This window comes from Tauraco erythrolophus, chromosome 8, assembly GCF_009769465.1.
Source record: "Tauraco erythrolophus isolate bTauEry1 chromosome 8, bTauEry1.pri, whole genome shotgun sequence".
NCBI classification, from domain to species: Eukaryota; Metazoa; Chordata; class Aves; order Musophagiformes; family Musophagidae; genus Tauraco; species Tauraco erythrolophus.
Window position 1 is genome coordinate 17,034,963 of NC_141472.1, and position 18,706 is coordinate 17,053,668.

General features: G+C 36.6%; 1 protein-coding gene across 1 annotated transcript in view; it reads left to right on the forward strand.

Moving 5' to 3' along the window:
• Nucleotides 1-216: 216 nt before the first annotated feature.
• Nucleotides 217-18,706, forward strand: part of PDE1A (phosphodiesterase 1A) — a 163,251-nt gene continuing 144,761 nt past the window's right edge. Inside the window, exon 1 of the mRNA XM_086615272.1 lies at nt 217-323. Coding sequence (XP_086471398.1) covers nt 220-323 — 104 coding nt within the window. The 5' untranslated portion in view covers nt 217-219. The remainder of the gene's footprint in view (nt 324-18,706) is intronic.

Consider the following 18,706-nt stretch of genomic DNA (forward strand, 5'->3'; position numbering starts at 1 on the left):
GCTCTGTGCTTGGCGGTGGGGGGAAGAGTGATTTGTCTATCAAAGTGAATAGCGATTTGGGCAGGATCGTCCCTCAGCTGTTGTAATTCTGATGTGTTTTGATATGACAGCAGCTACTGTCTAACATGCGTGGATCTTCTGACATTTGTAGTGGACTAAAGAATGCTTTTTACTTGCTGCTGAGCCTGACTGTAACTGTATCGCTGTAGGACAATAACGATGGGGGCTCGAGCGACGGAAACAACTCGGGAACTGGAAAGCACCTCTATAAAGTATCAAATAGGAGGGCATGCAGAGAAAATGTGGCAGCGGCTCAAAGGAATGTGAGTAGCTTCTCTCTTTGGCTTTTGTTCTTTTCCCTGGCAAAGATAATTTTCATCTGTTTGTTAAAATGACTAATTAGCAAATGGGAGAGTTATCACTAAGCTGTGATTGTACTTGCTCTCATAATACAGTACATCTCTCTCATATAAGATGGTACTTATATTTGTATCAGACTCTGTATATGGTTCAATCACCTCGTTTACAAGATATAGAACTAGTGAGAGTTATTATCCAAATTGAAAGTCAGGTAAGTCCTTTCAGGTTAACACATCCATAGCTCTGATATGGTTTTGTAAATGTTATCTTCAGAATCAGCATTGCTGGATCTGTTTCATCATTTCTGTCAGTATATATAGGTAAGTGTATTATTGCAGTTCTGTAGGAGGTATCAATACTTTGTCTTTTGAGAGTACAGGTAAAGAAGTCTATGTTAAAAGGTGCTTATCTATTAGGAGGATGCTGTGTCTCTTTTTTTTTTGTCAATTATTTTGGTACTCAATAATGCTAAAAACTGATTGAAGGACTATTTGAAGGCACACTATGCACCTGCTGTGTCAAATTCACTGCTCTTAAATGCCATTTTCAGTGGAGACTTTTGGTGCAAATGATCAGTAAATAAACATCTGCAACCTGTCAGAGAGAAACTCCATCAAACTAGTGTGTTCTAAACCCCTTAAACTTCAATGCCTCCCTTTAAGTATTTGCCTGGGTTTTGCTCTAAAGCTGATGTCTGAATGTTGCAAAATAAATACTTGCTACATTTGTTGTTTTGGAAGCAAGGAAATGGTACTGTTATTTTTGCTGGAAAGATTTGAAATACTGAGTTTCTAAAGGTATTCTGCTGATGCTATATAGTGCCTCAGCTGTTGAAGGAAAATGGGTTTCTTACAGGGCTAAGAGGATTAGATGCCTTGGCTATGGCACTGTCTGTTTCCCCTATGCATTGGGTAGAGATTCAAGCTGGCTGTGAGAAAGGGAGTTTCCACCATCTGCATTGTTTGAAGAGAAAGTTGGTTTGCTTCACTGGAAAGTCACTTTTGAGTTGTGGCCAGGGGTTTATCAGAACTTCTTTGTGATATGCTTTTGAATATTTGTTCTGAATCCTATCATCACTCTGTCGAAGATTATGCACTTTGAGAACCGTTTTGCCCTTAGAAACCCCAAAGTGTACATAGCAAAGCAAATACTTTGATCATTTCCTGATGCCACACACCTTGCCTCTGAGTTTCTGCTACTAGAGACCTCTGTCAGTTTGTGCAGACCTCCATTTGTGTAGAGTCTAAGCTGCTGCTTTTGTTCATTCTGTAAGTTCTCTGTTACTGCTAGGCTCTTGTGTTGAAACATTGCCTTTCAGCTGCCTCTGGAATGGTTCAATTAAACAAGCTAATGTAAATAACTAAACATTCGTGACACTCAGTCCAACAGCTCCAGGAAATAAGGTTCATGCTTCTTTAGGAGTAGTTAAAACAATAGTTGGAGTTTGTGGTATATCAAAATCAAATGGAGCTTAAGTGTTTGAAAACTGTACATCTTTCGCAGGTTGGTACCAACCTCGTGACTGTTGTGACTGCAGGACAAGATCGTGCTATAATGCTTGTATTTAAAAGAAACAGGTTATATTATTAGATACATGCTCAGCTGGCTATTTGTCAGAGTTCCCGATGATTTAATTTTAATTATTCACTAGTTAATTGGAAATCACTGAATAGTCAGAGTTATGAATATTGTATGGGGAAATTTCAAGGAGTTTAATTTTTCAGAGCAGATCTCTGTGCTCGTTTTGCAGTATGAGCATCAGTCATTAAGGAAAATAATTTATTTTGCTGATGCACAGATAGTGAAGTAGAAGAATGTTTGTATGTGGTAGGGGAGAGGGATAGATAAGTGGGGCTGCCACAGATAACCTGATTTTGGAAGAATTCTTTTAGAAATTGTCAGTCAGGAGAATTGTATGTGTGTGAAAAGTATGTGTGAAGCAGATTACTTTTTAAAGGAGCGTACAGTAGTATATCTACATTGAAGTCAAGACATGGTGTAAGTTATGAAGCTGAATCTTTTCTTGCTGATATAATCCACAGGCCTACAGAGTTTTCACCAACATATACATGTGATTTCAACACAGTTTTACTGTATTTTGCCCGTCAAAAGTGCTGATTATCTTCTTGCAAGCAGGTCATTGCTTCTGAAAGAGCACTGAATTCATTTAGATAACTATCTGAATAGTGTTTAAAAGCTACACAGTAGGTCCTTACCTAAAATAAGCTTTTTGTTTCTTTTAGCATTTTAGCTTTTCACATAGTAAGCATTTAAATATGGACTTGGCTTCAGAATTCCATATATGTTTAAACTCTTATGTCTTGGAATGTTTTTGTTGTTGGTTTGCTGGTTTGGTTTTTTTTATTTTTATTTTTGTAAATGCAAGCTGTTCTATGAGATAGTTCAATACGCTTAGGGATAAATGAAAATCGTTATTTGAATGCCCAATGAAAAAGCGGGGTATTGTGGAAGCTTGAATGAAAGGGCGTTTCTGTGGGTTTTCTATTCTATAGGCTTGCATAGACCTTGCTAACCTAATGCTCTCTGTAAGTGTTGCAATAAGAGCCTGAATGTTTGAACAAAACAAAACCCATACCTAACTTTCACTGGGTCCAGCTTTTTCTTTATTTTCTTTACATTGCAATTGCAGCAATGCTGCAAAAAAGGAGATTGACTGGCAGAGAAGACATTTTGAAATTAATAACTTCATCAGCATTGGTGCTGAGTTTATTGATGTCTGACTATGTAAAATGCAAGCTCACTGAAACAGGACTTACTTGGGAAAATGAGTCATGTACATTTCTGTCTTGACTTGAGCTTCTGATCCTTGAATGAAGACATTTTCAGTATGCAGACTGTGAGCTTTGAATGTTTTGCACTTCAGGAAGAAAGCGGAAAACAAATAAGTGACAACTAAATAACGCATATGATAGCGAGGCTTTTGTAATTCTTTGTTACGCAGAAGAGTAAAAGCAAAAACCATTCAAGCCACTGCTGGAATTCCAGCTGCCCGACTGAAGGACAGTGTTGTACACCTTCTGCTTCAAAAGGCATCTCGTCACAGCCTGGGCAAGGGACTCCTTCTGAGACCCTTTGATGACACTGATTACACTTTTTCTCCCTTAGCCTTTAATTCTCTGCCGGATGGAATCTTACTTTAGACAGTAGCTAAGTCTCCAGCTTAAATGTATTCTGGTGTCAATAGGACCAGAAGATTTGCTACCTAGGAGAGTTTCTCTTCAGATGCTGATAGAGCATGGCAGTGAGCTCTGAAAGAGAAGCAGCTTCTTTGAAGTGCTTTGATTTAGAACCGGATACCAGATTTAAAGCAGAGCTCTGTATGCTTACTCACTTTACAGTGTTTGGTATTCATCTTAATCTGCAGAGACACTTGACTTAACTTGGTGTTCTTCATTATTCTGTGAAATGGTGTGCTGTCTGTTTACAGTATGTGTTGGCTCTCTGCCACTTCACTCAGTGTCACCCACAGAACAGTCAGACCCCTCTACTTTATCTGATTTTACAAGCAGGCATCTGCTTTGCAAGTAGCTTCTTCTATCCCTACCACTGTTAAACCTAGTATTAGGAGTGAGTTCCATTTCTGAGCTTTGAATTCATTAGTGAGAAAATAACTTTCTTTTCATATATATATATATTTGCTAGAATTGTCCCTAAGAGGCCAGAAAATCTCTGAATGGAAAAAGTTAAAATCCAAGGTCCCAAGAGTTTGGGGGACTGGAGTTCACATGTGGTTAGAATAGGCTACTTTACGTAATTGTTACTGATTTAAAAAGAGAATATGTGTAATTGCCATCGCTGTCGTAAAACTAATTTTTGCTAACTTGGGTGGCAAAAGGAATTTGAGGAAAAGCGTAAGCTTCTTTTCTTATTTTCTTCCTTTTCTTTTCCTCCACATCCAACATAATAGACCCCAATTTCTGCAGCATTTCTGCAGAAAGCAGAGTCTAAACTGTTTTAGACACTAAAAGGGACTAATTCCTAGACCCAGTTTGTTGATCCTGCAATGCTGCAGTGACAAATGCCTATCATTGCATGCATACGCGTTTTATAGAGGTAAAAAGGGGTCCTGGTCTCTGGTTTGAGGAAACTTGACTTGATGTCAAGGAAAGTAGAGAAATGGCTTCCTCCACACTTGCTGAATTGTCCAGAGAGAGAATGCTTTAAAAGGCATCAAATAGAATCCAGATTAACAACCTGATAGGTCTATCAGGGACCAGAATGGGTGACTTTAGGGAACGTCATCCAGTCATTTCTTCACCAGATCCATGGACACTGGTGAAAGAGCTATGGAACAGTTTCCAGAAATTTATATGACGAGGAGGTCTTTCCTTATTTTTTTCTAAGTTCCCTGTTCACATTTTATTTTATACTGTATTTGGTGTTTGTGTTTGCTGATTGTCCCCTTTTGTATGCTCAATTTGCCTGAACTGTGAAAGTTCAGCAAAGGTTAACTGAAGAGATTATTATTATTATCAAAACGTAACATTTTGTGATAGAAAGGTTTATAAATTTGTGAGTACTAACAATCAAAGAGAGGATAAAAGCTAGAATTACAGGTAGATAACTATGATAAAAAATGTCGAGACAGAAATTCCCACTTACTCCTAACTGCATTAGGAACAAATGGTTATACAGTTCAAGTAGTTTTTACTTTTAATGTCGCCTATTTTTACTGTTTCCTAATGTGAAAACTTTAAAGGAAAGTCTCAAGCTCTTGAAAAAATTCAAATGACAGCTGTTTCTAAAGGGAATTTAAGTAAAATTAAAGCTGTTATTTGTCAAATATGATTTCATAAATGCTCTGAACAGAAAATTGAAGAAATTACATAATGATTTAACTGTTGATTGATATGTATCCCATTAGTGCTATAATTACAGTGAGAATTGTTCCATTATAAATTCTGAACGCCTTCTTTAGATTTTGAAACCAAAGTCTGTTTCTGTGCCTGAGTAGTCAAGGTAAACAATTTGTAATGATAACTTTGTAACCTAAAAATATGTATCTAATTAAATTTATAATATGATAAATGTTAGAATTTTCAGTAACTGTACATATTTTAGCCATACTCAGCTACTTAGCAGTAGCAATTTAAAGCACGCTTTTATCTGGTCATATTAGAATAATGATAGTATTTTGCTGTTAGAAAGGTATTTCCATTATTATCATGTACAGGAGGCACAGAATTAATTTTCTGGTTCATACTAATTTTTTGCTACAATTTGTGGCACGTATCAGTACTTTTGATGGATTAGAGTAAATGCTAATCCTCCAGTTTACTATGGGTAAGTGAATTGCTGTGCTTGTAGAAAGCTCTACTAGATATGATGGCAAATTGAAGGAGTGGTGTATAAGCCATAATTTGCCTATAATGTCACTAAGAACAACAGCAGTGTGTCTTTACAGGTCTCACAGTCCCTAAATAATATAATACTGAAATCCCCTATTTCTAGACCTTTAAATGTACGTGTACATACACTGCTCACATATGCTTCCATTTAAAATTAAGTATTTTATCTAAGAAGATTGCAAAGGAAATTAAAGATAACATTTTATGAAGCTGACTGCACAACTGCAATTAAATGAAGTCTCTGAAGTCTCAAATTTCTATACTCTGTATTTTTGTTTAGCTTAGACTTCTGACTCTACATCAAACACTTCTAAGATTTCCTAAAAATGTTTTCTGTGACTATTTAACTTATAAATGTTCAATTCAGGTCTCTGCCTAGAAAGAGATTGCATGTAATCCACTACACAAATAATTACTTTCCTCCTATGTTGGACTCCTGCCAGCTACTTGTGCAAAGGCCCTTGTTTGCCCTGCAGACTGACCAATTATTATAAATGTTTCTTTCAAAAAGCTCATTTTCCAATTTAGCTGGTACACATTGAAGCCTGTCACAAAATGGCTAGCTGTTTCTCAGAGCTATTGGTCAAAAACTCGGAGTTCATACTGCCCTCCCACATGTAACACCCAGTTTCTGCTCCACCTCCACAACGGAATGAAGTCAAAATATCTAGATAGGCAAAAAAAAGCCTTTTGTCTTGCTAATTGTATAGAGTTGGAAAAATGCAAACGCCTCAATACTGAAATAACATAGTTACCAGTGGAAGTTATAATAAAAATAGGCATTGACTTCATACATCCAAAAGAGAAACATAATCTCAGGTTTATCAAAATTGTATCTGACAGAAGTTTTCCTGTAAGATGTCAAAATAATCATTTAGGGGTGAACTAAGCATTTAGCACTGTTCCATGTTGTTTGCTTTTGGCATCTGATCTGGTTTACTCCTGATATCATCTCTGGAGGAGGGCTAGAGTTGCAATTGTTGCAATTGTTTCTGCTGCCATTTACTGGAGACTTTAGAAAACTAAGATTGCAAAAAAGGTTTAAAATCCACTGTATGGTAGCAAGTCCTCCTGTGCTACTGTATTGTTGTATCTAACCTGTGAGTTTTCTTTTTGTCAAACTAACAAACAAAATATCCAAAGCCCCCCAAAAAGGAAGCAAAACCAACCAACCAGCCAAGGACCAAATGGGCTAAGCTTGACCCACAGACTCTGCAGAGTGTTGAAGTGCTTTACTCATTCTCTGGGGACAGCAGATGTTTGGGAGATTTTCTGTTTTTCCTTTACTGCCTTTCCATACAATTTAATGAAGTACTCGAGGTCACCAATGCAATTTATGGCACTTTTAAAATAAGGCCTCATAGAGAGGAGCTATAGTGACAGTCAGAACTTAATATAAAGTCAAACTTTTATTTTACTAAGAAAATAGAAAAAATTGAGCAGTTGTGATCTAAATAAGAGAAAAAAAATTGTACTTTGCTGTGATTAGGGAAGCTGAAGAGAAATTGAGTACATCAGTTATAAAGTTACAGCTGACAATGAAGTGACTCAGTTTTCACAGTCCATAAAGCTTTACAATTAGGCACTGTTGCAGATTCAACAAGCCAGCCTTCTCCCTAGCCTCTCTTTTCTTTTAGAAAACTGCTTAGACTTGCTTGTAAAGAACTGCTAAAGGCATTCAGTACCTGCTAAAGGCTGCAGCTGGCTGCAGAGTAGGCTGTGGCTCAGACCATAGACACGCGTTCTCTGAATATATATATATATGCAAGGAATAGTGGTCTTAAAGGCGTACGCGACTGACTCCTGAAAGTTGGGGTGATTCGACTGTTTGCCAGCGTATGCAATTTCGTAAGTGTAAGTCAAATACTGTTAATCTGACTTGTGTTGATTCCTGTGGATTCCGTTAGAAACGTGATTTCCAAACTGATCTTCTGTGAGCTCAGGGTACACGGTCCCTAGAAGATGACCTTTTTCAGTGGCCATCATGGATTAAATTGTCTCCCATGATTCGTTTTGGCCTCCCAACTCATTGCTGCCTCCATGCTATCTTTCTTAGCTGTTCTAGTATGACTGTTTTTGATGTGATGCAGGGAACTCTTCTGTGTTAAAAATAACCCATAATAGCATTTTTATACCTCTACTATTAATTTAAACATGAATCGGTTCCTAGGTTCGATTCCTTCCATGTTTTCATACCTACTTGCATCCTTATATTGGAGGAAGTTGTCTGAGGGTGGGAATATCTGAATTTAAAGCAAAAGTAGACAGTCCTGCTTGAGCAGCTCTCTATCAAAACAATCTCATAGACTTAAATCACTCATGTTTTAAATCCTTGATTCTGTGATACTGTAAATCCTGCTCTAGGGTACCTAGTATTAGATCAAAACATGACAGAAAGTGTTGATCTGATATGAACTTGTACAGAGGGTTCAGTTTTGTTTCGTTAACTTTGAACTGGCAGATTTTGTGAAGATCATGTATTGCCCACTCCAACTTTATGATGCATTAGATAACATCTGTGATCCTCTAGCCAACAGAAAGCTGGACTGAAAGAAGGCCAGTATAAACATCTGTGTTGTGTACTTTGGCTAATTCAAGACAATTGTAATCACGTGTTTGTACCTCAACTGAATCAGTTAAGTACTGCTGGGTAATTTATAACTAGCAGCTACAGGATTGTAATCTAAACCCCTCCAAAGCCTATTGTTTGCCTTTGCTGTATAAGGCTCTTTGCCACCACTGGCAATATTTCAAGTGCAAATCAAAAAAAGGTGAAAACTGCCATATTAAAATTTTGATTCTTCTTGGCCTGAATGCCCTGAGAATGAGTACTCGTTAGATGCCATTGTGCTGTCTATATTCTGTATAGTGAAGCTGGATAGTCATGAGGTTTAATATGAGTTCTGTAGAATCAGTAAGAGAAGTAATGCTCATTTGAGTCAGTGTTGTAAAATGATGAAAAAAAAAAAAAAAAGCGCATTCCTAAGCTGCTTCTCTGTTTGCCAATTCAGGCAAGTACTTCTGATTTTAGACCTTCCAGAGAAGCCAGTATACCTTGAGGTATCATCTGCTGGAGAACAGAAGAATGTGAGACATACATTAAAGCTTTACTTTTCCAGAACTTGTAGCTCTACAAATATCCCTCCAAAGTTCAAAAAAAAAAAGAAAAAAAGAAAGGAACATGCTTTTTCTCAAGCTTTCCTCACTGATCTCACGGCTGCTGCATGATGGTATAACTAAATGTTTATAAGCATAGTTGTTCAGCATTTTTGTGTGGTTTTGTTGCTATTTATTTAATGAGGTTTTCAGCTTTATGGACTGTTGGAATACAGCAGTGCAACTTTCCAAGCGTAATGCAGATATTATTTGATGCAGTGTTATTTAACAGGGAGAGATCTAAAGGAAGATGTTTGTCTATGCAAGTGCTTACGCTCCATTATCTATTGTTTGACATTGGCTGCAGTTTGTTTGACCCAACCCTTCTCCAGACTTTCGGCGCCCCCAGGAAAACAAGTAGCCTCCATAAATATTATGCAGACATTTAATTGTTGTGAGTTTCTCTGATAAATAGTGTTTGGAGGCAGTTACACTTGAATGGTTCACTCTTAGTGTAATTTATGCCAGAAAGACACCAAGAAACAGACTACTGGGTAGTATTTACTCCTTTCTTTTGTTCATCTGCAATACAGAACTGTTTTTCTGCCTGGGAAAATTGCAATGAAATACTATGGGTTTTGTTTCTGCTGTATTGTCTACAGAATTTATTGAAGAATCAACATCTAACATCATGCTTACCTGCAGTTATATATTTTATATTTTAATTTAGTTTGTTTCGAATAATTTCGGGGTTTTTTTTGGTGATACCTCTGACACCACTTAGTCATATTCAGCTGTCTTTTCCCTTTTTATTAAAGGCTTGATGAAGGTTCAAAATTATTTCCTCTAAACTGAGGATTTTTGTTAATATCACTGTATTTTCTAACCCTAAATACTTTCAGTTAAGATAAAGGAGACACCTGTTTGGCAGAGATGCCAAACATGTCACGCTCAGCTGGAGCTGCAAATGGTTTTCCCTTTTGACAGGCCGTTTTTGTCATCAGTGTGTTATTTTCTGATGCACAGGCAACTGCACTGCAAAAAAGCATTACATCATTGGCATTGATTTCCATTAGGGTGAGCTGGAATGCAGAATTCCTGCTCTGCAGAAAATTAAATACATAAAAAAAACCTTGAGAAAGGCTGCCAAAACTAAATCCTCAGAAAGAGTATTCTGAAATGTCTCTCAAAATAATTGAATCAACATATACCTTTTCTACTTCCAAGACCATAAACTGAGGTGGCAGTAAACTGGTGGTTTGAAAACCAGTGGTTCTAGTCTCGGTGCTGCCAAAGATGACCCAGAGCATGGCTCTGAGCAACCCAGTGGAATACTTACCCATAGTCAGGAAATCTCCGAGACAGATATAATTTTATGAGCAAAGTAAGTTACGCACAAAATCTGAAATTTTCCATCGGAAAAAAAGCTCAATTAGAAAATTACTGACCAGCTCTGATTTAATTCTTTTCAACTCAACTAGAAAGACGTTGGATTTTATGGGTAATTGGAAATTAGATATTTTCCTTGCACAGAAAGCTGCTAAAGTATCACAGAAGGTTTCCTCTGATCATATATTCATTCTTTGGTAATTTGGAATATATGTTTCAATGGCTACTAAGACACCTTCACCAGCCATAATGCCAGTGAAAGTTTACAAACCAGGTTTATGGGATAATTCTGTAACAGTCAATGGCAGTAAGATGGAGATATCATAGCTTTTTCCCTGCCATATACTGCTGTGACAAGAAATCTCTATTTTAGTGTTATATCTCTCTTGAACAGACATTATTGATCTTAATTCTAAATAATTGGAACTAAAATGAGACTTCAAATTTATTTACTGGGGCTATTTTGTGTGTGTGTATTTAGTTCTTTAAACGTGTTTTACAGACAAATAAATCGGGGCTTGTTGTTTGGGTTTTTTTGGGTTTCTTTTGTTTCCTTCTTTTTCCTGTAAATCTCAGCTTGATTACAAGACCAAGTTAATAATGAGAAGAAATTTATGTCTCAATCTCTCGATATAGTGCATGTATTAATGCTTTTAACAGTGGCACATTATTATATTGTGCTGGAAAGCGTTGAGCCCCTCCTTCCTGTTCTCACCATGAAGACTCCTCAAAACTGTGTAACTGTTTTGATTTATTGAGTGAAATAGTACACTCACCTCTGGAAGAAAAACTGCAGTCATGAGATGATAGGAAGTATTACTTAGAGTGGTGAGAGTATATGCAAAAAGAGTGAAAAAAAAATTTATGCTCTTCCAAATAAGTTTGTCTCTACCAGATACTTTCTGATTTATGTAAATTTTGTCAGAAATGTTATGTTCTTAACTTAGAATGCCGTAGATAAAAACTTTGGCTTATTTGGGCCTTTTGACTTTTAAGTTCCTTTCTAAACAGATTGATTTAATATTGCTTGTTTCTCTAGAAATAATATAAAATATTTATCAAAGACATGTCTAAATGAAGAACGTTAATAACATACACATGTAAATAGAGATAACTGTGAGGAATCTTTGCCTCCAAGAGAGAAATATTTAATTCTGTTTTCAGTTTTTTTCTTGAGTAGTTTGGTTAGCCATTGTCTGCCTTGTGTGAACTACACATCAAAAAGGGATTCCCTCTCCACTTGATTGTTAGAACATCCCTAATGCTCCAGAAATGTTTAAAAATAACGTGTAGATGTAACTAGGCATGAAAGCATTGAAACATTTTGGTTCAACACACTTCTGAACCTATATTCGATTTTCTGGCTTTGTAATTAAAAAAAGTGTGATGCATGCTTAGTAGCTTTCTGCTTCTAAGTGGGTTGTGTTGGATGATCTTTTTGGTAAGAAATGAAAAACTGGTAGTAGATTTCTGTCTCATGAAACAGAAATTGAATTTCCAAAAATGCCAAACAGACAGCTCATGAATACTTCTGGCCATGACTCCTAATTCTGGTTTAATATATCAAAACTTTCCCCTTTCCTTCACCAGTAATATATTGTTTTATTCAGTATTCCGAGAACATGCACATATACCCCAGCTGTAGATCAAATGTGGTTCATCTGCTCTGTGAAACTGAACATTAGCTAAGAGAAACATAGTATGCCTACATAGCAGATAGGGACAAAAAGGTTTAAAAGTGAATGTACAACAGCTGCAAGTCTCTTTTAGAGCTGGATGTGAGGTAAACACAGGATATGAGCATCCCAGAAAATTATGACAGTTTACAGCTCAATCCAAACTTTCTGAATTGCTCCTATTACTGTTACAGCCTAAACCAAAATTTGTGTTCAAACACTTAGAGCCTTTTAGAAGACTAAATTGTGATAGAATTAATACAACTATGACGATGCAGTCCTTATGTTTAAAAAGCCCACAGTATTAGAGTTCTTATAGAAAATCTTAGTTTTTATTTGGTCCTTTGGTTGTATTTCTACTGTTTCGTTAGAATCTTGCATATCTGTTGACATCACATGCCAGCTCTGCTACAGTCTAATTAAATTCAACACTAGCAAACATGCCGTAATATGTTAATATCATCACTTCCTGGAAAAATTAGGTGGCTCAGGTGGGCATAAGCCATATGGAGCCATCTCTGTCACCTATTTCTCCCTTGACTTACACTCAGCTTTGACCGGATTGATTCTGGATACACAAGAGAGTCAACCTTGTCTTAGCATGAGCTCATATTTAGCCTTCTAGCACTGTACTGATCTTCTCTGCTTTATGACAAAGGACCATGTCCAGAATGTCATTTTGTGTGGTTTGAAAATATCCTTGTGTTTACATCCAAGATGAAAGCAAAAAATAAAGAATGGCAAATGGGTTAATGAAAGTAATTTCCTACTAGTTTTCCTGAAGACCTTTTAGTTTGAAAGTTCAGAACATTTTCATCATCAGTTTGGTGCTAAAATCGTCTTGTTGGTTTTGGAAAGGAGGACTCAGAAGGTGCAGAGTCCTTGAATCATGTTACTATTTAGGGAAACATGGTTATTAAGAGAACTTGATTTTTAAATACTTTTCAACCTTTACCTTTAGATGTTAAATGTAATCTCAAATACAGGCTTGGTTTGAATAAGCAAGGGAATAAAATGAAATTTTATACTTGAAGACATCAGCTTCAGGAGAAGAAAGTTTCAAGGGGAGGCATCTCAAAGAAAAGGTGCAATTCATAGAATTTTAAGAGATTAACTGCCTTTTTTTCATTCCCAGTAATGAAAAACAGTATTGCAGCTTTACATACGGTGACTCTGCATTGAAATAGACTCAGAAAGATACTCTGTAAAGCCCTATAATGGCAGTGTAAAGTGACAACAGATGTGATTTCTCACACTAAAATGCATTCTTATCATTTGACAATGATTAACATTATGATGATCCTCTTGGCATGGAACTGAGATTTTTCTACATTGTATAAGCTATATTAAATCTGTCTTTGGCTGGCACCCATGCCTCACTGAAGTTGGCTGACTGCCGCATGCAAGGGACCAATTCCAGCTTTATACATGGGCATCAGTGCAAAAATCTCCATATGATGCTTCACTTCTGAAAATTAGTCGATGATTTTCACAAAAGGGCTACTGCATAATGTAATTCTGTATCCCAGCAAAAAGTAATTCATGGCCCAGTTATGGATTCTACTTGCTCAGTCATCTGCTTTCATCCAGTCCATTAGAATCTGACAATATTTTAAGGCACTCCAATTCCTGGCTATACTAGGACCTTGTGGTTCAACCCGAAAGATCTGAAAATCTTGAAGCTTTGTGAGCCTGCAGTTCAGAGATGTAAGAAATTGTGAAGATCCAAAATTCAATTCGTTTCTTCAGTTAAAATGTGGTCTTGGACTACAGATATTTCTGAAATGGACAGAGTGAAAGAGGTTTGGGGTTTTTGAATGAGGAAAAAAGGTATATAATAGTTTTTGTGGCATAATTAACATAATACAGTTGATGTCATGCCCATAGAGCATGGACTATAGAACTTCAGCCTGTGATTTCTCCATTAAGTCTATAATTTAACAAAATGAGCCTGGTTCTGGTCTCACTTGCACCAGTATAATTGGAGGCTATTGAATTACAGCACAATGAATTTGACCCAAAACAGATTTACTTTATTGTGACAAAAGATCACAGTATTTCAAGGATGCAGTGGAATTTGGCTAAGGTTTATTGCTCACTCCTTTTTATGAGCACTGGGCTATGTCAAGTGTGTTATAATTCTTCAAAGTTAGTTGTTGCTGGATGTGATTCTTCTTTTCTTCATTACTAAGTGAGAAGTCACCTGATAGGACAAGAATGAGTTTCTGAAGCTTCTTTTTATTTTTGCCTTTCTTTTTTTTCCCCTTCTCCTAAAGGAAAGAAACATGTTTACCTCCCTTTGTCTATCACTTGGCTGCAGCTACAGTAGTAACACAGAAACAGATTGCAGCAAATTTGCTATTTATTGCTATGATTTTGGATTTTTGCCACTCTCGATAATGAGCTGTGTCTTTGCAGATAGACAAACTAAGGATGGGCTCCTCAGCTGACATGCACTCGGTTGTATCCTAGTTTTTCATTAAATTTATTTTTAACAATAAAATCAGCAGATTGTAATTTGTATTACGATTGTCACGAATAGATTTCACCATGTTTAATGCAACTGTGAAGCTTTGACTGTGCAGATGAGGCGAGTTAGACATTGAAAGACGAAACAGTTGCACAATGTCATTTAAATTTTATTTTAGCAGTTTTTCTGTAGTAATTTGGGGAATGGGAACAGGGAGGAAGGGAGAGATAGATAGGAAGGGATAGTTTTATCTAATGCCACCCCCACTTAAACCAAATAATTACATTGCATTCCTTTCTAGTGAAGCATGCAGCTAGCATGATACACACTGTATTGTACAGTATTTAGTATGATACTAGAAATACATACCACATTTAGTGATAAAGTCTTAACTGTTCTTGCATTTTTGTAAGTAGCTGAAGGCTTCTAACTATACATTCAGCACTGCTAAAAGTGTATAACAGATAAAAGTTAGAAGTCTTGTTTTTTCCCTGTTGAGTTGCCTCAGAGGAAAGTGTCAGAAGCACAAAAGCCTTTGTTGCTTCACTTCATGATTAAATCCAGCCTTCCCCATTGAAAGAACTCTTTTCTTTTGCATTATTACCCTGTTACAAAATGTCTCTTCCCATCACAAATATTTCAGTTTCCCTATACTTCTCCTCCTAATTAACACTGAAAGCCATTCCTAATATTGTGAGTCTAGAAACTGCCATTCCTTCATGTGAAAAGAATTAAGCTCAGCAGTTACACAGGTAAAAAAGATATTTTACTCAGTAAACTATCTCTGTACCAAAAGTGGACTGCTAATGAACAAATGAAGGCTACCATTTTTAATTTCATTATCCGCAAAGCACCGATGCCTACGGATGTGATTGCAGCTACCTGGATTGCCTTATCAGTGTAAATGAATTATGAAAGTGAAAATTAACAAAGGCATTATCTGACCAGCAATATATTACCAATTATAGTGATGTAATTATACAATTGTAACACTTCTATTCAGGCACTTGTACTTCAGTGGAAGGTAGCTTTTTTTCTATTCACATTAGAACTTTCCTAACAGATTTAGTAAGCATAAAAAGGTCACTTTTGTACTGTGAGGAAAATTATTAACACCAGAAGTTGTCCCACTTATCTGTGTCAGCTTCAATTCACAGCTGTGGATGCAATGACATGCTTGCTTCAGTAGTTAAGCTAGTTTCTTCTTTCTTACTTCCCCACCCTTTTTGGAAAGGGGAGCTACCTTTAATCCGGATTGTTTGTAGGAATCCAGATAATTTCAAGGATCTGGTTTATTGGCTCAGTTAAAGGGATTATGGATGTGGCATGGAGAGGAAATGAACTATGAGAGCCAGTGTGCAAGTATTAATTCACTGCTGAAACTGATGTACTGAGAAATGAAATCCCTAAATTGTATCAAAAAGATTTTCCTTTATTGAAGCTGACAAACACACGGAAATGTTATCCCAGTGCCGTTCACAGCAATGCTGGTGCTGAAGCACTGTTAACAAAACCATGAGATTGCCTCCCTCCCCCAGTGCAATCGGAACAATAGAAAACACTGAATCAAAGCTTCAGTGTTTTACATTTGCTTGGCACCATGCTAACTTAATCAAGAATGAACTTGCTCAAGGATTTTTTTCCATAGAAATAGGACAACAAGACGTTCTGGTACCACTCCCAGAGTATGACTCACAAAGAGAAAGCAGCAGAGAAAAAGAGTGGTTTTTTTCCTTTCACAAAACCGCTCACTTCCTTTCAAGGTTATGCACTTGTTTTTGTTTCTAAGTGTGTTATTTGATTCTCTTCCTATTAATGTTTGAAAAAATAGCCTTAAAGGTAGATGACAGCAATATTTATGGAGTGGGTTGTCGTCCCCCTCCAGTTTTGCTGGAAGAGGCATGCTACATTCCTTCTGCGTTTAGTCACTTCAGTACAACAAGAAATCCTGACGTGATTGCAAGTTCTCTTGACTCCTTACTAAATGGATTTGTTCTAGCAAAACAGACCAAATGATACCAATAAATAATTGCTCAACATTCATTCATTAGCATTAAGTATTGTGACGGGCAAGACTTCTCGTGATGGTTAAGGTACTTCTGACTCAAGCTAAATCCAAAGGCTAGCTTCTCACCTCCCTCCCCTTCTCGGTAGTAATTTTTTATCAGCCAGCTTCTAAATGATATACTCAAATAATACGCTCAGATTGCCGTCCACTTAAAAATGCTGATCAATATTTTTCTTCTACTCGTTACAGAATGATTAGGTTGCAAAGTCCTAAACTCACATTTAGTTGCAGTTACTTAGTATAAATTAGGTCATTGTTCCACATTCTTGTTAATGTCATGTTTCCTGTCTGCTGTAGTTCATTATGACCGTATTGCTTACACTGTCTATATACATGGCAATCAACTTCTCAAACGTTTCAAGTAGTTCTTAGAGCTCTAGTAGCACAAAAACTTTAATGTATCTGGGACTATTAAGCAAATACTTGTTGTTCTGAGCGCAAGAGAGTGAACTAGTACCTGACCTAGAATAAAGACTTAGTTTTTAGTTTCATTTGATTTCATTTTGGTCATGTCACTGTGTTTTGCTAGCAAAAGAGTTTCTTTTAACACTTGACCTCTCAAGAGAAGGAGGCTGAAGTAATATGAATGACTGGTGGTGCTGAGAGACTTCTTCAACAGTAAAATCTGGTAAGTAAACCTAATACGTTTCAGATAAACATATGTTAATGGGGCTTTGGGAAAGTGCACTTTTTGGGTGGATGGCTCATTGCTATTTCTTTGCAAGAACAACAGTATTTAAAAGGTATTTAAAAAGAATGGTTAAGACAAAAAAAAATAAAGAAAGGAAAACATATTTTGGAATAGTGAAATATATATCAACACAAATTTATTAATATGCCTAATATTTTGCTTTAGATAAGAAAGAAGGAAAAGCAGTAAATAAACATGTTCATGTTACCACCATGAGACACATCTCTGTGACTGCTGTTGATTCTGGGTGCGCCTAATCACGTATACAGAGCTATGAGTTGGAGATGATGTGTAGTGAGAGCTATAGCTGAGGGCTGTACACTCCGGATAATTCCAGCATCTGCAATGTCAGGGTTGATTTCTGTGTTGGGTTTTCATTTTAAGGGGACTTCGAGCTTTTTTCCTTTTTTTTTCCTTTTCATCTAAAAGGTAGCAAAACCAGCTAACCAAATCGCGTAGCTAGAAAGTTATATTGAATTCTTTTAATCTCTACTCCTGCTTGTCTCTGTGGTTTTTGATTATTCAGTGTTTCCCCTGATATATGCCTGCATGAGACTTCATTTCTCGGGACTGACTTCTGAGACCTCTGAAATCCAGAGTCACTGGTAAAACTGATTAAAAGCTAAAATTCCCATCCCATAAGAAAAGTGAAGTTCTGTAGGTTTTTTACCAGATTGAAAACTGTTTCAAGGTTGGGACATTCATGCATCTTTTACTTTTCTGATATTTTATGCAATCACCTCATTTAGGAACTCAGTAAGCGCCACAGACAAATGATTATGGTTCAGGTGATTTATCATTATGGGATGTGCCCAAGTCCACCTGCAAAGATGTGGGAAAGGTATGTAGTTGAAGATGATGATAGACAGGGAAAACAAATTCTGAAAGCTCTCCTCACCCTCTTCCCCCCAACCTAAAACCAAAAGATTCTGGACAGTGGCCAGACTCAGAAAGTAGCTCTACAGAGGATTCACAAAAATTATAATTTAGTTTGATTTATCTTGATTTGCTAATAAAGACAGTCTTTGCAATAAGGAGTTTTTATAGTGGATATATGTGGGTGCACCACAACCTTCCACCCTCTGCATACTCACGTAGACTTACATCTCATTACTGTCTAGCTATTAATTGTATGTGTCTGTGAACAATGATGGCTTCAAGTACTAAGCTGTCAATATGACTTTCCCAGATGAACATCTGAGTAGGCGTAAATGTCATGATAAGCATGCTGCCTTCATGTATCACAGAAAGTTATTATCTCATTTTTGCTGATTCTTATATAACTATACTTTTGACTGATAAAATAGAATAAATACTTATTTTTTTCATAGTCAACTGTGTTAAACATATATATATATATATGGGTGAAAACTCCTCTTACTAATAGTGATATTTTTCTTTCAAAATACCTGTCAAATCTAATCAACACTTTTTCACATGTTGTTACTTAAGTGAACTTGAATGCTTTAGAGCACTTAGATATGTGACATTAAATATACCAATATCAATTCAAGTCCCCAACACCAGCTGGACCTCAGAAACTGTGAAGGAAGAAATGAATTTGATACTTTCTTTTACTTAACAAAA